Genomic DNA, 17,570 nt, shown 5'->3' with positions numbered 1-17,570 from the left:
GGCAAACTCACTGTGGCCATCATCACTCCTTTCTACCTATTTGGATATGGATGAAACTGTTTGGCTCTCCCACCTTCCTTTTAATGCCTTTTAAAGGTTATTGCGACTGCCTAAGTGTTGTCGCTGTGCATCGGCAAGCTCCTGGTGTGGGTGGGTGGTTTTAGTTCCTGTAGACTGGTTGTGAAGGCTTGCAGGGAGAATGGGCGTGTGGTGCCAGGCAGGTGTGTGCTCCGATAATGAGCTTTCTTAACACTTGTGGAAGAAGAAAAATCAGCTCTCGGAGTGGACTTTGACTTCTGTACGATCATATCTGTTTCTCCTGGGTGATAACTGAGCAGCAGAGGGTGAGGGGGCCTTCCCCTTCAACACTGAGCCTCCTTTTATGTGTTGCATATACCTACCTCCTGCACTTTATTTTATACACAGAAAAACAGAAAGAATCACTCTGAAGAGTACAATCCTGGGCTACAAAAGTATTTTATTTTATTTTTCTTACTCCCCGCAGACAGCTAGCTTCTGGTTTGAAGGCCAGCCCCTCTGCCCACAGGGCCTCACTCTGCAACCAGCAGGGGACTCGCGTGGCAGGCCTCAGCCCGGCCACAAGCTGGACAATGTTGTCTGTCTACTGCTGCTTCTCTGCATCTTTTGACAACTTTATCTGGCAGATTACTGGGAAATTCTCATACAGCTGTATCAGCTTTTGGCAATTGCAGCAGCTACCTGCTCTGAGGTGCACTGGGCAGATGAATTTCAGTGCCTCTTACCTTTCTTCCATCAATGAAATAGTCCTACTGCGTGAACTCTTAGATCCTCTGGGACATGTGAAACCCTAATAATGGGTATTAGAGTCTGGCAGTACTTGGGAAATCCAGTGCAATCTTGACATTTTTGGTTGTTTCTGCTGCAATTAGTGGGGTAGTTTCAGCTCCAGTCTTCTGCTGTAGCTCATTCCCTGACTCTTGAATATAGCAACTTATATGTGGGAGGATCCCTTAAAGTTTGCTCTTGTGAGAGAAAACATTGAATAACTTGAGGTTTTCAAGTGGTTTCACTGTTGTAAAATGTTTTTATTTGCTTGATTAAAAATCTGTAGGTGTGTAGCTCCAATACAAAACTCAAAAGGGAAGGAAAATGCAAACACTGAACTGTTTCAGTTTGATCTGTATTATCTCTTCACCTGTGAAAACCTTACACATCTACACCATTGTAGTAAACTCAGGCAATCTAAAACTAAATAGTTTTTTTTTTCTTATTTGGAAGGACAACAAGTATGAAAACTTGTGTTCAAATTGTTATTCAAGGTCCCATAAACACATTTGTGCTGAAGAAACTTCCATTTCACTAGAAATTTAAGTGTAAATTTTGTAAGCTGAGTGGACTGAAAGTTTTTTGTTTGTTTGTTTGTTTTTTATAAATCACGTATTTCTTTCTCTTTTGTCTTAAACAGAAATTCATCCTGCAGTAAAACCCAATGTAATCAGATCAACATCAAGCCTTCAAAGTCCAAGTGCAAAACGACTGCTTGCACCCTCCAATCACTCTTCACTAAGTATTTTGGGAAAGAGAAACTACAGCCATCATAATGGTCTTGATGGTATGTGTAAAAATATAAAATCAATAAGTTTATGAATTGCAAAACTTTCTGTGGGCCTAAAATAAAGTTTTGTGACTTTTCTGTGGGAATATGGTTTTAAGAAATGACGTAAAATAAGGGGGTACATTCTGACAAATGTAAGATATAGATAGCATATTTATAGCATTGATTCTCAATGCAAAGAATGATAACGCGTATTCACTGAATATGGGTATCAATTAATACCATTAATGCCATCTCTTACAAAAACTATATGTACCATTTTCCTACTAATCTTTCTACTCTATAGAAGAGATCAAGAAAGGGATAAAACAAATTTGGTGAAAAGGGAAGGATGCAATGAATGCTTTATTTTGACTTACTGCATTTTTATTTGAAGAAATATTTTGCAGAGATACGCACTGCCTTTCCTGAACTCTTTTTGTGAGTTGTAACTTTTGTAAGCAATTACCTTATTTGTAGTGCAGTTCATTGTGGTGGTTGGGACTAGAAATCTGAAAGAAGCTAGACTCTGAAATAGGCTGTTCCGGACATGACTGGCACAAAAGACATGCTGTTTTCATGCTTCACAGGGCAAGGTAGAAATGAGAGGGACTCATTTTAGACAAGATAATAGAAATAGTATTCCAGATACTGGAAGGAAAACTCTATCCATTATCTTCCCATAACTATCATATTTTTCTGTCACTGTCAATGTTATTTGTATCTTGCAGTGCAAATACCTACTGTACACTTAACAATACCTAGAAATAACTGTATATTTTGACAAAAAGTGGTTATTTAATATATACAGTAAGAGGATCTCTTGGACCTTTGCTCAGTGTGCAAACAGCCTTTACACAGTAGGCAAATAACATGCATGGCAACACAAGCTATTCAGTGGACCATGATGATAACCATGTGACTTAGATAAAAAAGATGATGCATAGGCATATAGGCATAGCTATAAAAGCAGAGCATTTCACACAACAGAATTTTTGCTGTGGACTTTCATTCTTAAGTTCTGTAATGTCAATCTGGTACTTATTGCATGTAATTATGAAAAAAAGCTGCTTTTTTCCCCTTCTGGGAATGCTGCTCATTAGACTGGATTCTTTACATGATCTTTGTGAGGAGAATGACTTTGACCTGGTAAAGAAGATGATGTTACATTTCTACTGCAAAGAAAGTTGTAGCAATGAGTTCAAGGTAAACGTTACTATGGTGGTTTCCCCACAAGGAGATGACCTTGGAAGTTCTTAACATTTTTCTTCAATTTAATATCAATGTTCTCTTCAACATAAAGCATTTATAAAACCAATCATTAGCCACATTGATTAGTTTGTATCAAACAGATAAGTGTTAACGCAATTTTCACAAAGTGGCATCTAATTTGAAAAAATACCATTGAGAACTGTAAATTATTGCTTTAGGAGATAATTATTTCTGCTTATCTATTTTCTATGCAAATGTGAAGAAAGCTTATATCCTAGAGCGTGGAAATCTGCAAGGTATATCTTGCTCATGTAAAAATGGTTATTTGGGTTCTTGTCCCACTCTTTAATTAAAAACATGCAAAGTATAGTCCATGCAAACTGTAAAATAACTCCTGAAATATTAGGTGTGATATAAGAATGATAATGGAAATGCAAAAGAATAATTTCTGAATTAGATCAGGTATTCTAAAGTTAAAAGCATAAAAGTAATTCCCTAAGCAATGCTGCATAAAACAGTAAACTGAGTACCTATGATGATCCTTTTTTTTGTTTGTTTTGTTTTTGTTTTCTTTTTGTTTTCTTTTTGGTGTGTGTGGTTCTAGATTTTCTGCTACTTTTTAGCATGTGCAGGGAGCTCAATGGTATGTGCAAATAGTTTAGTCACTATCAGTGTGTACTACTGAATGCTGTTTTTATAACATCCGAAAGTTACCATTAGCTTTCTCAGTTCTTCAGCCTCATGATGAAGGAACTGCAGCAGGCAAAGGGCAAATACTTGTGTGGACCTGGGAGGCACAGCCTCACTGAATGATGTTTCCTTGCTCAGATGGCTTGGTATGGGATTGATCTTCTTAAAGAGTAGTTTTATTAGACTCCTCAGTTGAACAGAAGCCAAAGAGAAGTTTAAGAAATATAAAACTAGTTACTGGCCAAAGCTTATGCTTTTGATAAGTTATCGTCAAGTTTTGTTAACATTTGTCTCAGCATAAACCAATTGCACTATCGCCTTCTGCCATGTATCAGCTTTAACCAACTTTTTTATTTACCATCAGTGCTGACTTGAATAGTCTCGATCTCCATTTTTTAGTAGTAGTTGTGGTCCTCTTGTTTTTTTTTTCTTTTCTTAATCCCTTATTCCCCAGGAAATAAAATGCACAGGAAAGCTGATCAAACTAGCAGTAAAAATACTCAACAACACCTTCTGTTCCTTTTGACTGAAAAATGGCTGTCTTTCATAGTTGCCATTTAACCCCTTCTCTGCTTATTGCTAAATTAAAAACCAAGCCAAATAAATAGAGAAACATTTTGGGGTCTGTAATTTATTCAGCTTCTATTCAGCACAGAGCAACAACTGAGTGACCAGAGCAATTTGAGAAATAGCGGTTTCTGCGTAATTGTACTGATATGTGTATTATTTGTGCAATGAAAGGTTTTGCCAGCCCCCAGAGTTTTCATGTTACTATAAATATACTAAAAAGCTGTTTTGATTCCAAAAGACTATTGATTGTTGCTGGTTTTATTGCACTGTATAAATTAACAGTATCCAGAAAGCCTACTATGGAGATGATATATTCTGTCTTCCAATTCATGCTTTGATGAAATGAGCAAACAGAAATGAGCACAGTGAGCTTACATTAAGTCTTATCTTGAGCTATTTTCATAATCTTAATGTTATTGACATAGAAATGTCTGCATGTTCAGGTTTGCTTTTTTAAACAGTATTAGAAGTTTGTTTTAAGCCATAGAAATATGTTTATTTAAGATATATGATAATTTACAGTATTCAAGTAAATGTCACTTAAGCTTGTGTAAATATGCATATATATTGACATATTTGAAGTCAGTCTTATTGCTTAGGTGAGTTGAGTGTTTAAGGATCTGTTTAAGTGAGTGGGGTAAGATTATGAGAAAAACCATTAGTATTTGGTTTAATGCTTTTAAGAATAATATGCCTAAATGAGAACATAATTACCATTTTGTAGGGTAGTCTTTTGTTGGCTTAAGTCAAGAGTTTGGCCAATGTAGCACAAGATTCCCTTTCATGTCCCATGTATGTGCCTCCACCAAAAGTCTGGTGCAACTGATAGGGATAAGGGAGTCTGTAATTTCTGACTACTATTGCTTGATCTTTATTGAGAATGCTGAGGGAGATCATTTAGCTCTTTTCAGAAATAGTGGGGCTTGTCCAATGTAACTTGCTGTTAAAAGACCTGATTATCAGTCTGAGAGACATAGTTGTAGTTCTACATATGATTCATATATAATGCATAGACTTGAATAAAATTGCACTGCTTAAGCACTGCGTACTGCAGCTGTTATTCTGGGCTGTTGGTGTCTGCAAAAGAAAGATCTTGATCTGAGGCTATTTTTCCCTCTTCACAGTTAAAGATCTTGTACCTGTTTGTGTACTTTCTTGTAGGAGGAAGTTTTTCTGGATGTCTTTAAAAAAAAAAGTGTTGTTTCCTTTATTTTCGAAAAACAGGAAGCGTTGCATTCTGTAGGATGGAATGAAAAATGTTGGAAACTTCTCTCTGTTCTGGAAAAAAGTCACAGTATTTTGGGGAGGTTTCACATATGCATGTTGGTGCTTTTAACTATGCTGAGATAAGAAAGAATATCCATTGCTGCTGAAAATAAAATCAACACCAAGTATTTGAATGGTTTTCAGTAGTGAAGACAATCTCTTTCAAATGGGAAAAAAATGTCTTCAGAAAATCACGATGTTGCATAATGTTGCGTGTATCCTATTTTATGACTTGAGTTGATGATTTAGGTGTGACTATAAAGTGCTTTGTAGATATTTTGAATCAGATCTTTAAATTATAGTGTCTGAAATTATTCCAAGCAGTTACTTTCACCCACGAGCTGCTTAACAGTGAGCAACAGTTACATACAAGTAGTCAAGTTTTACGTCAGGCTGTTGTTTTGGAAGGGTGAGTAATGATAATTTTCTACTTAATATTTGGAAAGGTAAAGGTATTCTACATGAGTGTAATCTCTGTCAACTAGCAGGCATTTCCTAACTTTTATATGCATCAACACCAAAATGTCTACAGGATATCCAAGATGATAACATCACTAACAAAGTACAGAGATTATTCTGTGCTTGATGATACTGTTTTATTGATTTGTGGGAAGAAGCAGGAGAACTGGTTGTTCATAGCTGAGGAGTTTTTAATCAACAATCCCAATCCCCATTCTCTCTTCCCTTTTCCGGACCTTTAATACTGTATTTCAGGCTGAGATGTCTTAATGCCTTCGAGAGGATTCTTTTAACAGTCATACTTCAGTTTCTTAGGGAATTGATTATTGAAGTCATCAGCTGTATCTAAGAATTAAATGGCAATTTGGGGGTATATTTTTGTAGCAACCTGCACAACTCCAGCACAGCAAGATGAGAAAGTTACATGAGCAATTGGCAAAGCGAGAAAGACCTCAAAAAGTGTACCTTCTCCCCTAGGTGCTATTTTGGTCAATCTCTCTCTTCCTCTGCTTATGACTAATTAGTATTGGCTATTGAGGAGATGAGCAAGGAAGAAGGGCTTATATTTCACCCCTGTTTTTCCACTGGGAATTTCTCTCCTTTGTCAGTCACAAGAAAATATATGTACCTTAACTGACAATCGGAGAGACTGGAGTCTTTCCTGCCCCAAATTTTCTTGAAACAGAAAAAAACGAAACACATTTCATTGTAATTCATTTCACATAACCCTGTGCAAAATTGTTAGAAGAAAGCAGTTTTCACTGTTGGATTGAATTTCTCAGAAGAGAAAGATGTCTTTTCTCTAAAATGCCTGATCTTTGTTATCACAACATTATTTTTTGGCAAAGATGGAGATATTCCACTGAGATGTCAGGCTAGCAGCATGGAATGCATACCAAAAAATATCTGGCACTTAATTTTAAAAATAAAACCATAAAATATCTCTCATATATGTTTCATATTAATAAACTATATGCCTACGTAAATTTTTATAAGCCTCATTTTACATACCAGTAACTTTCCAACTGAAAGAGAAGAAAAGAGATGTGATAATCTGCTATGTGAATCTACTTTTGCCATTTCTTCTATGCTGAAACACAAAGTATAATTAATATTGTATCTCATTTTTCTCAAAAGTGAGAAACAAATGCTATTTATTGTTCTACTGCCAGCTTTTTCTCTGAAATTTTCTTTGGACACATGCATTCTAGTTTTGATCTTTGGTATAACTAGCAAAAGTTTTGAAATGTTTGGCTACAGATCTTTTACTGAAATATGTACACTGATCCTGATGGAAATATCAGCATGGAAAGCAGATCTCTCTGGAGATATTGATGGTGCTGTTATGTTACTATGAAAGCAGAGGACTTTGAAAAGGGTGTTTATAACTCATGGTTATTTCCTGACTTATACAACTGAGAGCTTTTATATATGTGACAATGTAAAATGCTTTATGGTAAGAGACTTGTTGTGCATAGTTCTATACAGTCATTAATGCCATCTCTGATCCTCAAGAAATTGACCTAAAACCCTTTTTACCTTTGATTGTTGCAACTTGGACAACAGTAGCCAATTTCTGTCTATTTTCAGTATCCAGTTGGAAGGAATCATTTTAAATGTTTAAATGTAGAAAAAGAAAATGCTCTAGCACTTGCATTTCTGAATTAGTGTATTCTTTTTGCAGATGTACAAATTGTGATATTGGAGATGATGAACTAATGACAACTTCCAGTGTCCAGATTATGTACCTGGAAAATTACAGAGTCTGTAATTACTCCAGGGTGTCACTGATGAAATTGTCAATCATTTGTAGAACTAAGATACACCATCCAATGTTTGTGTGTCAAAAGCCTTTTTGTTGCTTTGTTATTTAAATTTTAGAATGATAAAACAATATTTTCCCTTCAGTTCATTTATAATGAGTTGATGATTTCCCCCTCTCCACTTCTGTCTTCATGCATCCAACCTCAGTGATACAAATGACACTGTGACTTCAGGTGAAAAATAATCAACAAGGAGGAAACTCATTGAATGTGTCATTTTTGTCAGAGAAATAGAAGAGAAATACCTTTCCAGAATTTATTAAAATGAGAAAATCGTGTTATCTTGGAATGATAAATGTACAGTCATCATTTGCCTATATTGAATTCACATTACAATTATCTCCAAAGTAGTGGAGAGCTTTTTATTATAAATAAAAGAACAGGCTTCTGCTGTGTGTCCAAAGGCTGCTAAGTCTGTAGAGTATTCTTTCAGTAGGTAAATGTAAGCAGCATGAACTCTTTGTGATGAAATTGGTCATGGAATGACTTGGAAGGGGCAAAACCATTTATGCAAACCCATGTTTCCCTGAATTCCATCTGAGAAAGAACTCATCCTAAGTGTTAACAGAGCATATCACTGTGTTATGGTTTTGTTTATTTGTTTTAAATATAGATGGTTGAGTGCTTTTCTTTTGCCTAAGTGAAAACACAATTTCTATTTAATCATAGTTCTCAGGCTTATTGTATCTTCTGAAATATGAGTTATTTCCAAAGGTGTTAAGTATACCATAAATCAAGTAGGGGATTTTGTTTTTTTTTTGCTTTTATTTCCTTTATTTCAAAAATGTATCTTTGGATTTGTAAGGCTTCTTTGTGTACATTTGGTTCTGAAAACCTTAAATTTAGAATTGCATTCATACTTTGATACCCCACTTTGAGCATGCTGTACATCGCTTCCATTTTGTTGTACTAAGGAATTCCTGAAAATGGCAGTTCAATAGAAAGAGCAAGCAAGAGGGATTGCACAAAGAGGAAAAGGGAATTTCATGGTGAACTGCCCTCTATTTCTGCTGCTGAATCAGGGCTCTGTTTTTTTTTTTGTTTGTTTGTTTGTTTGTTGTTTTGTTTTGTTTTTACATACAGGTATTATGTAGGCATGAAATTACAGTAATATGGGCTTTTATAACTGGCAGAATAAATCAGCTCTTAAAACAGTAAACAATAAGAACAACACTATAATCAAGTTAGCATATAAAACAGTGCAGTTAACCAGAGCCTAATTCCTGGAATGCCTGCTTTTCACTGGTATTATTTTAAAGAATTAAAGTTTCAGAAAGACAATCCTGTCAGCTGGATAACAGGGTTAGCAGCATATTACCTCATGAATTACATGTTCTGGATTTGAGATCTGGAGTTCATACTTAGAGTGATTCTGTGTATGATTACTGTCAAGTGGGTTGATTATTTTTCGTAAGCTGTGATTGCAGAGTAGTACTTCTATTTTATTGCGTAATGCAATATGGAAAGCACATTCAAAAAATGATTAGGCAGTATAACTGGAAGTTTCCTGTGTAGGGGGAAGATGCTTTGAGATATGTTTTTATGTTTCTGTACTTTCTTGCTTTTTCTTGTCTGCATATTGTTTCTCTGAGTTGTGGTGAATGGAGTTAAATCCAGTTGGAGGCCAGTCACAAGTGGTGTCCCCCAGGGCTCAATGCTGGGCCCAGTTCTCTTCAGTATCTTTATCAACGAGGGGATCAAATGCACCCTCAGTAAGTTTGCAGACAACACCAAGTTAGGTGTGAGTGTTGGACTCCTTGAGGGCAGGAGGGCGCTGCGGAAGGCCAGAGGGCTCTGGATGGGCCGAGGCCAACTGCAGGAGGTTCAACAAGGCCAAGTGCCGGGTCCTGCAGTTGGGGCACAACAACCCAAGCAATGCTACAGTCTTGGAGCAGAGTGCCTTGAAAGCTGCCTGGTGGAAAGGGACCTGAAGGTATTGGTCGATAGCCAGGTGAACGTGAGCTAGAAGCATGCTCAGGCAGGCAAGAAGGCCAACAGCATCCTGGCCTGTATCAGAAATTGTGTGGCCAGCAGGACCAGGGAGGTGATTGTCCGCCTGTATTCAGCTCAGGTGAGGCTGCACCTTGAGTGCTGTGTTTAGTTTTTGGCCCCTCACTACGAGAAGGGCATTGAGGTGCTAGAGCATGCCTGAAGAATGGCAATGAAGCTTGTGAGGGGCCTAGAGAACAACAAGTCTTATGAAGACCAGGTGAGGGAACTGGGGTTGTTTAGCCTGAAGAAAAGGAGGCTCAGGGGAGACCTTATTGCTCTCTATGACTACCTGAAAGGACATTGTAGCAGGGTGAGGGTCAGTTTCTTCTCCCAAGCAACAGCCAAAAATTTCTGCCAGATCAGGGTGTAATTTATTTTGTGGAAGAAATTGGTGTCTCCTTGGTTCCAAAATCTTACTAATCAGTTTTAAGTGTATGCAAGAGTTTAAATTGTGCAACAACAATACTTGAGTCTTTGCTAGATCTAGAAATTTTTGACCGTCTACTACCTAAATAGTTATTTCCCTAGCTTTTCATTTATATGTATACTCAATTCTTTTTGAAAGATGTTTGGTAATTGAGATTATATTTTAGTATCTACAGCAATTAAACCTAAGAAATATATCTGGAAAAAAATGAGAATGTTTGTATTGTGTGATAAAACAGAGAGATTACTCTGCAAATATATCTTTCTTCACTTCTTTGCTTGGTTTTAGTAATAGGTTATCAAAATGCTAATATCCTGGAGTTAATAGCTATTGGCATTATATTAACAGATTCTGTAATATTCTTCAAAAATATGATGTTTAACAACCTCTGGGTACATCCTGCTGTTATGTGTTACAGTCCTCATCTTCCTCAAAAGAGGTATTATCTGGGGACATTAGTAATACAACCATGATAATCATAGATTTTGCATATAAATCTATGTGAAAAGCATAGTAACTCTGAGTAAGAGTGGACATATCTTACTACTGATATGTCTGAATATAAAAGTGGGAGTTTTGTTTGTATATTTTGGTCTTTTTGTGGATGAGTGGAAGTGCTCTGCAATATATCTTTGTATTTCAAGAGTGAAGAAACCACATTCTTTTTGTTTAATATGATGTTCAAGTCCTCAGGAAATCTAGTTGTGCTCTTGGTGATAGTCGTGTGTGTTTTTTTGTTGTTCTTTTTCTGGGAAGTTGGGCTTGTAACAGAAATGAGTCCTTTTTTTTTTTTTTTTTTCAAGAGTTGCTCAGATGGTTATACTTCCCCATATGTAGTACCTGGGTTTTCTCAGGAACATTCCTGAAATGTTATTTGACTGAAATGTTAAAACAATAAATAAAGCTGTAGTTAAAAAACAACAACAACAACAACAACAAAAAAAACACTTCACTGTAAAGATAGAAATTCAGTAATTCAGTAGATTCTTCTCTCTACTGTAATCTTCTCTTACCTGATAATAGTGCCAAATATATTCAGGAATCAGGAAACAATTTAATTTTCATACTACCAGTTTAAAACTTGCCTGGAGGACTGGTGCCCTAAAAATATTCCTATATGTGATTATTTTTGTGGGGAAAAAAAAGAGGGAAAGTGACCTGGGAGAGGGTCTCACAACTAAAATATTGCAACCTAGGTAGCATTTCACATTACAGAACCTTTATCAATGGGAAGTTATTGATGTCTGTATTTATTATTAGATTTTATTAAGGATGAAGAGATGTGCAAGTGTACATGTAAACTAGATGTTGGAATTATTGTTGAGTGTTGGTCACACTGAAGTTTCTAATTAGCTGGAGAATTTTAAAATAACTTTTTCTGTCAGTTGATCTACATCTTCAGACTGGTTAAGGTAACTTCTCAAAATGAGAGAGAAGTACTGGTTTGATTTAATTACCATTTAATTACCAGTTTAAGTACCATGTTTCAGGAAGAGGTGTGCAGCTGTTCTGTCTCATGTCCTTTTATTCTCTTTAATACAATTTTTAACAAGAACAAAAGTCATGGAGTATGTCTTTTAAGTAAGGAATGCCATTTGGGACTCCCATGAGGATCTCAATTTGGAACTGGGGCAAGATTAACTAACCAAGTATAATTATTGTACATTTATTTCACTTGCAGAATTGAGACTCTTCTTATTCAGTTCTTGCAGAATTGAGGACATTTTACCCAGAACTGCAGCTAGTGTTGTGTGAACTCTATGTACTATAGACAATGATGAAATTGTACCCAAATTTTTGAGCAGGTCAATGAGACTGATAGTAACATTATCTTGCATCTTACAGATCATCAGCATTTTTTTTATTTTTTTTAGTTAGCAGGTTAGAAGGATGTTTAGTTACTAAAGTTATCCTCCTTCAATAAAGAACAGAGCTGTAGTATGACTGCCATAGTGTTATAATGCCAGAGAGGATGTCTTCTGCCCTTGGGGGAAAAAAACAAACAACAAAAGCAAATGTACTTTAAGTTAAATAGGGGGGATGAAGTCTGCATTAGCTATTGGCCTGGTCATGATTTCTCAGCAAATAAATATAACTGTGTATTCAACTGACTAACTTGTAATCTCTCATGTAGGAGAGAGTAATTAAGATTTCTGAATGTTATAATTCTCAACCTACTTTGTTGATTAAAACAACAATCCATGAAAATTCTTAGAAAAAGTTCTGCATAGTTTCATAGAGCTGTTTCAAATGTGAATAGTTACGAAATTATGTTGATGCTCTGTATTTTTTTCTGTATTTTTTTCTGCAGATCTTATCATCCATGTTAAATGTTATCCAATTAACATCCAATTTAACATCCATCCAATGTTAAAAGCAAAATGAAAAAAAAAATCTTGAAATGTGAAACATCAATTAGTTCCATTTTCATATTTGCTTGCAGAAGAGGATAATTAAACAAAGAGAATGAGTGCATTTAACAGTATACTATAACCTTCCATATATTTTCAGGATCAGTGATTCTCATGTTTGCTTCATGAGACATCTTTCCAATCTGTGTTTCTGGTATTTTTCTTGTACATGAACAGTACTATCTTAGCCTTCAGGGCGAGCCTAAGAAAACAGGTGTTTTTTTGTTTGTTTGTTTGTTTGTTTTTAATATATGGATAAAGACAATACTCTAATGCACTGTGGTTCTTTTGTTTTCCAGAATCATCCGGCCATACAACAAGAACGATAATGGTAAGTGTAAAGGAAATTTCAGGTATAGATCAATCTATAGATACAATTTGTCATTTGAAAACAAAGCGAATTAAGTCGTATCATAAGCTGTTGGCATGTTTTCTTATAAAGTCCAGTATCCATGTAGAGACAAAATGGGTCTGTGAACTGCCATATTTCATTGAAAGTTTTGGGAAAAAAATGTCTGGTCGAGTAGCTTATGAAGTAGCAGAGCTGTACATTTAGATACATAAACATCCAATTACAGTTCTATTGTTGTGTGTTTAAGTGGTTATTATCATGTCAAACTAATGTTCATTAAATCTCTTGCATGCTATGTGTTTCACATGTCAGAGAGCATTTAAAGTTCAAAATTTATGTTAATTCTTGCATCACGTTGCAGTGCCACTGTGAGGCTCGTTTCTGACTTTACATTGAGTTTGATAGTTTGGGTTCCAGAAACAGGGAAAATACTTAAACAGTGTGACAAATTAAAATAAAATATATTTTTATGCATAAAAGTGTCATGGATTTAGTATCTGTCTTGGGATTTTGTAGGGTGAGAAATTTTTATCAATCTTTTTTTCTGTTTCAAGCTTCTGATAAAAGTTAGATAAGGATTGAACAAAAATTCACATAAATAAAATCTCTGACTGGGAATATGTCTGTCTTGCAGGAATCTGGGGGGAGGTCTATCCACTTTTGGGAAGAGACCAATTTTTGAGACAAACTTTGACATTTTAAAACAACAACAACAAAACATGATGTGACTAGAGTCTCTTTGTTTTCATTCCTACAGTTTTCAGTGTCCCTTCAAATTTGTTACCTCTTATGCTTGTACAGCATTCGTGGGACATGTAAATTCCCACACAGAAATATTTCCTCTTTGTGATTCAGCACAGAGGAAAGGGCAAATTTAGCTGATTTAGCTCATAGCAAATGGATAATAAATCAGTAAGGACTACAGACCACAAATTTTCAAAATGGTTAAGACGCGTGTGAAAAAAGTGATGTTTCTGTTTTCTACTGGATGTCATATATTCATTGTTTATCATGAATTTGGCTTACATGGACCTATATCCAAATAAGATGCTTAATCAAACGAATTTCTCTGCCATAAAATTTTGGAAGGGATTGAAAAATATTTCAGTATTTTTCCAATTTTACACTGATATCAGGAAGAGAGCTAGAGGTTAATGCTGAGTCTGTTGGAAACTTCATTCTTCATTTCTCTTTAATTCATTTCCTATTATTTTTACTCAGAAGATAATACACATTTTGACAGTCTCTTTTCAATGCATAAGAACAGCTGTACAAATTTAACCAAAGAAATGTTCTTTCCCTATATAAGTGTGTCCTTATGCAAAGAACAGTCAAACTTTAAAGTGATAAGAGAGAGGTTTTCAAACAGCTTGAGTTCTGGAAGTCCTTGTGTTGTTAGCCTCCCCAAATCCCTGGTTCAGACCACTTGGACTAATCTGTGCAGTAAAAGAAATGTGCTGTAATTGTCTATTGCACTTAAATAAATAGAATGCAATTAAAAAATAGGTATGCTGTTTAGTGTGAAAAGGTTGTAACAATGCTGACTCTTCTCTGCTATTAAACTAACTGAACGTATAATGGAAAATTTCGTACCACTGAGTAGGGAGATTATATCACCAAAGCTTGAAAAAATATTATTGAGTGAATTAGAAGCAGTATGAGATTATCTATTCAATTTAGACACAGTGAAACTATGCTGTTGAGGTCCATTTTTGAATGACTACTGCAATAAATAATTATTTTCAAATAAAGTCCACTTGTTCTGACTGATTATGGTTAATATTATAACAGATACAAAGTTAAAGCGTGATAATCAATTGGAATGAGAGAAGAGTGGCAGGAAATCTGTATGTTGCCTAGGATGCTTTGATGTAAAAAAGCTTTTGTCTTAGCTGGGAAAAAACATTTCATCTCCTTGTACATTGCATTGCAGGTGGTGAGATAGCATAAGTACAACATTAAAACTGACCTTGTCTCTGGAGATTCAGATTTGTGTTTAAATCAAAGCTAATGAGGAATAGAGCATGATTTGCTGAGGAAAAGACTGTACATTTTTTTCTGAGAACATTAGCTCTATTTTTTTAAAGCTCAAGAATTGTTTTTGCATTCAAATACAATCATGGATCCCTATTTTTTGCTTCAAACTCCTGTTTGTAAAAATAAAGTACTAGAAAATAGTTCAGGGGTCTGCGTGCATGTGAAGAGTGAGTCTGTTTTCTGCATTTTAAATATAAACCAGATTTCCTGTTTTTCTGTGGATAGATGGCTGTTAGTCTTGCATTACTAATTTTAGTGGTTTATATAAATAAATATTTACTTCAAAATGCTGCTTTTAAGACACGGTTTATTCAGAGGTTATATAGCTTTTGTGTAACTTCTGTGAAATGGAGAGGTTATGAACATAGTATTTTAGCCTGGCTGCTTTGGAAAGTAAACTTTTTTTTTTCCCCCCTCTCCTTGCACCACAGAAGTAATTGGCTAGGATTTTCAGTATTACATCTAGTCTAGGTGTTTTGTCAAAGGTTAAATAGCACTCAGGAGGTCCAAAAGTAATATTTCCATGACTTAGTTTCTTGTATATGATCTATATGATCTATAGTTTGCTTTTTTTTTTTTTTTTTAGTAGCCTTCATGTTTTGTTAAATGAAATTCTATACCAAAAATGTATGTGTGCCTGCATGCTAGTACCAACGTTGTGTGGTGATCCCATATAAACGTGTTTTGTAATTTTCACATTCATCTCAAATCTCCATGAAGAAGTAAGCTAGACTAGCACAAAACCTTGATTCCTTTGAGAGAGGGAATGTTAATGCCTCTACAAATTAGAACATGCCAGGAGTGGCAAAACAAAATCAATACCTAATTTAAACTCAGTGTAATTCTAGATTTGGTTTATGCTATACCTGGTATAATTAGGTCAATGTAAATAAATTGAACTAATTAGTATGGATTAATACTGAACATATTAAGAGCACCTGATTTCTTCCAGTCATTTTCTTTTCTGTCTAGAAATTTTATTTTGCTGTGTTTAATTTGATTTGATTTTTTGCTTAAATATGATTAAAAAAAAAGTTAAAAATGCTAATTTAGGCAATGGAAAAAATTCCTTTTTGTAAGTATGGGAAAAGAATAAGATATGTGAAATTCAAGGCAACTTAGGAATTTATGATAATCCAGTTAAACATTCTTTCAGTCACAGCATAAATATTCCCCATTAATTTTTACATTACACCTGTAATGCCTGCTGGTGTTACATGTTTATTTCAAAGCTGAATCTCTTTTCAGGATCTTCAGGCAATGGGGAGAACACCAGTGGCTCTCAGTGAATAAATGCTTGGCCATTTATATCCCAGTACAAGCTGAGAGACTTACAGACAGGAATCTCAACTACGTTTGGAATCTGGGTCCCATTTCTGAATTTGTACAGGATTCCTCTCTGACTTCCAACATGCATCTCATTCTCCTTGTGCTTGAAATTCCTTTGGGATCTAGAAATGATAGGGGATTTACCCTTCATAATAAGATGCTGACTTAAATCACCGCTTTAGTGTATGGTGTTTGGAGTATCCTTGTAGTCGACTTTGGAATGGTATCCAAACTTTGTTGGACTTGTAGCTGCCACTGCAACATGTCACATGGATAGTGACTCTACACAGCTCATAGCAACTCTGGAATGCGTGATTTCCTTTTTATGAAGGGAAATATTGCATTCATTGAGTGTTGGAGGTGTCTCAGTTGCTCAATAAGAAATGAACATTTGTGTATACAAATGGGAAACTCACATCCCTGCCAGGTGAGCATTGATTAATAGCACCTGCAAGCAGCTGACAAAAAGGGAGCTGTGCACCAGTCTGTGAGTGAATTATGAGAGAATGGTGCCGCTGCAGAAATGTTGTAACAGGGGACAGGTGGCACTGTGAGGGCATTTTAACAAATGATCCTCCCATACAGTCCTCATAAAAGGCTTGTTGAAGACCTTTAAAAGATGGCCATTGGTCTCAGAAGTCTCTTGAGTTTACAGCACAGATACCTCTTGTTTGGCAGGTGAACCTGTTCCAAGAGATTATTCTGTGCTGACTTTTTTTCTGAATGCAACACGTTGCCTTAAAATTGTGACAGGGATTTTTAATTCCCTGCTGTGACAGTGGGGCTTACTGGTGATGGCTTTGTTTTCTCATCAAGCCTTCAATATATTCATTTATTGACACACTGAAGTAACACATCATCAGGAGGCTTCTCTCTGGGGGTCCCAAAACCAAATTTTGGTGTGGAGATGGTTTTCAAGGCAGCTCACATGAGTTCAGAAACGTGTTTCAAAGAGTTACTTGTTGAGGTACATGGGCAGACTCTAAGTATCCATTTCTTGAGTTTACTTTTAATCAGTTTTGTGCAAACCTCCCTTAGCCTAGTGATGTTTTTTGGGCATAGAGCAACTTTCTTCTAGGGATACAAGAGACTGCAATGAATGCAGCCAGACTGAGATGAGGAAAAACTTGTGAGGAAGGAGTCACTCAGAGGGGAGGAAGGTTAGTCCAATATGCAGTTGGCAAACCCCATGTGAACCTTCTGCTGCTTTGTGATCTGCCAGTGGTATATGGAGTCTCAGTATACCAGTGGTTTTGTTGCAAAATGATGGCACAACTTATTAGTAAAGTAAATAGTCAAAATCAAAATGCCAGCTGCTAATTGCACACAGCAGTGTTACAGTGTTATTGTAGCATTCTGCATGCATGGTTTTTGTTGGAATAGAGCTTCTGTGGTAGTACCAGTGGTATTCCTGAAGCTTTCATAA

General features: G+C 35.8%; 1 protein-coding gene across 1 annotated transcript in view; it reads left to right on the top strand.

Moving 5' to 3' along the window:
- The window catches only part of MTA3 (metastasis associated 1 family member 3), a gene marked incomplete at its 3' end in the record, with an annotated part of 142,239 nt that overhangs the window by 104,127 nt on the left and 20,542 nt on the right, over positions 1–17,570 (top strand). The window contains exons 16-17 of the mRNA XM_084285052.1: positions 1,448–1,594; positions 12,726–12,757. Coding sequence (XP_084141178.1) covers positions 1,448–1,594; positions 12,726–12,757 — 179 coding nt within the window. The remainder of the gene's footprint in view (positions 1–1,447; positions 1,595–12,725; positions 12,758–17,570) is intronic.

The sequence above is a fragment of the Netta rufina genome, assembly GCF_964035555.1.
Source record: "Netta rufina genome assembly, chromosome: 3".
NCBI lineage: Eukaryota > Metazoa > Chordata > Aves > Anseriformes > Anatidae > Netta > Netta rufina.
The sequence above is the reverse complement of the archived record's forward strand: the minus strand, read 5'-3'. Positions and strand labels throughout refer to the sequence as shown.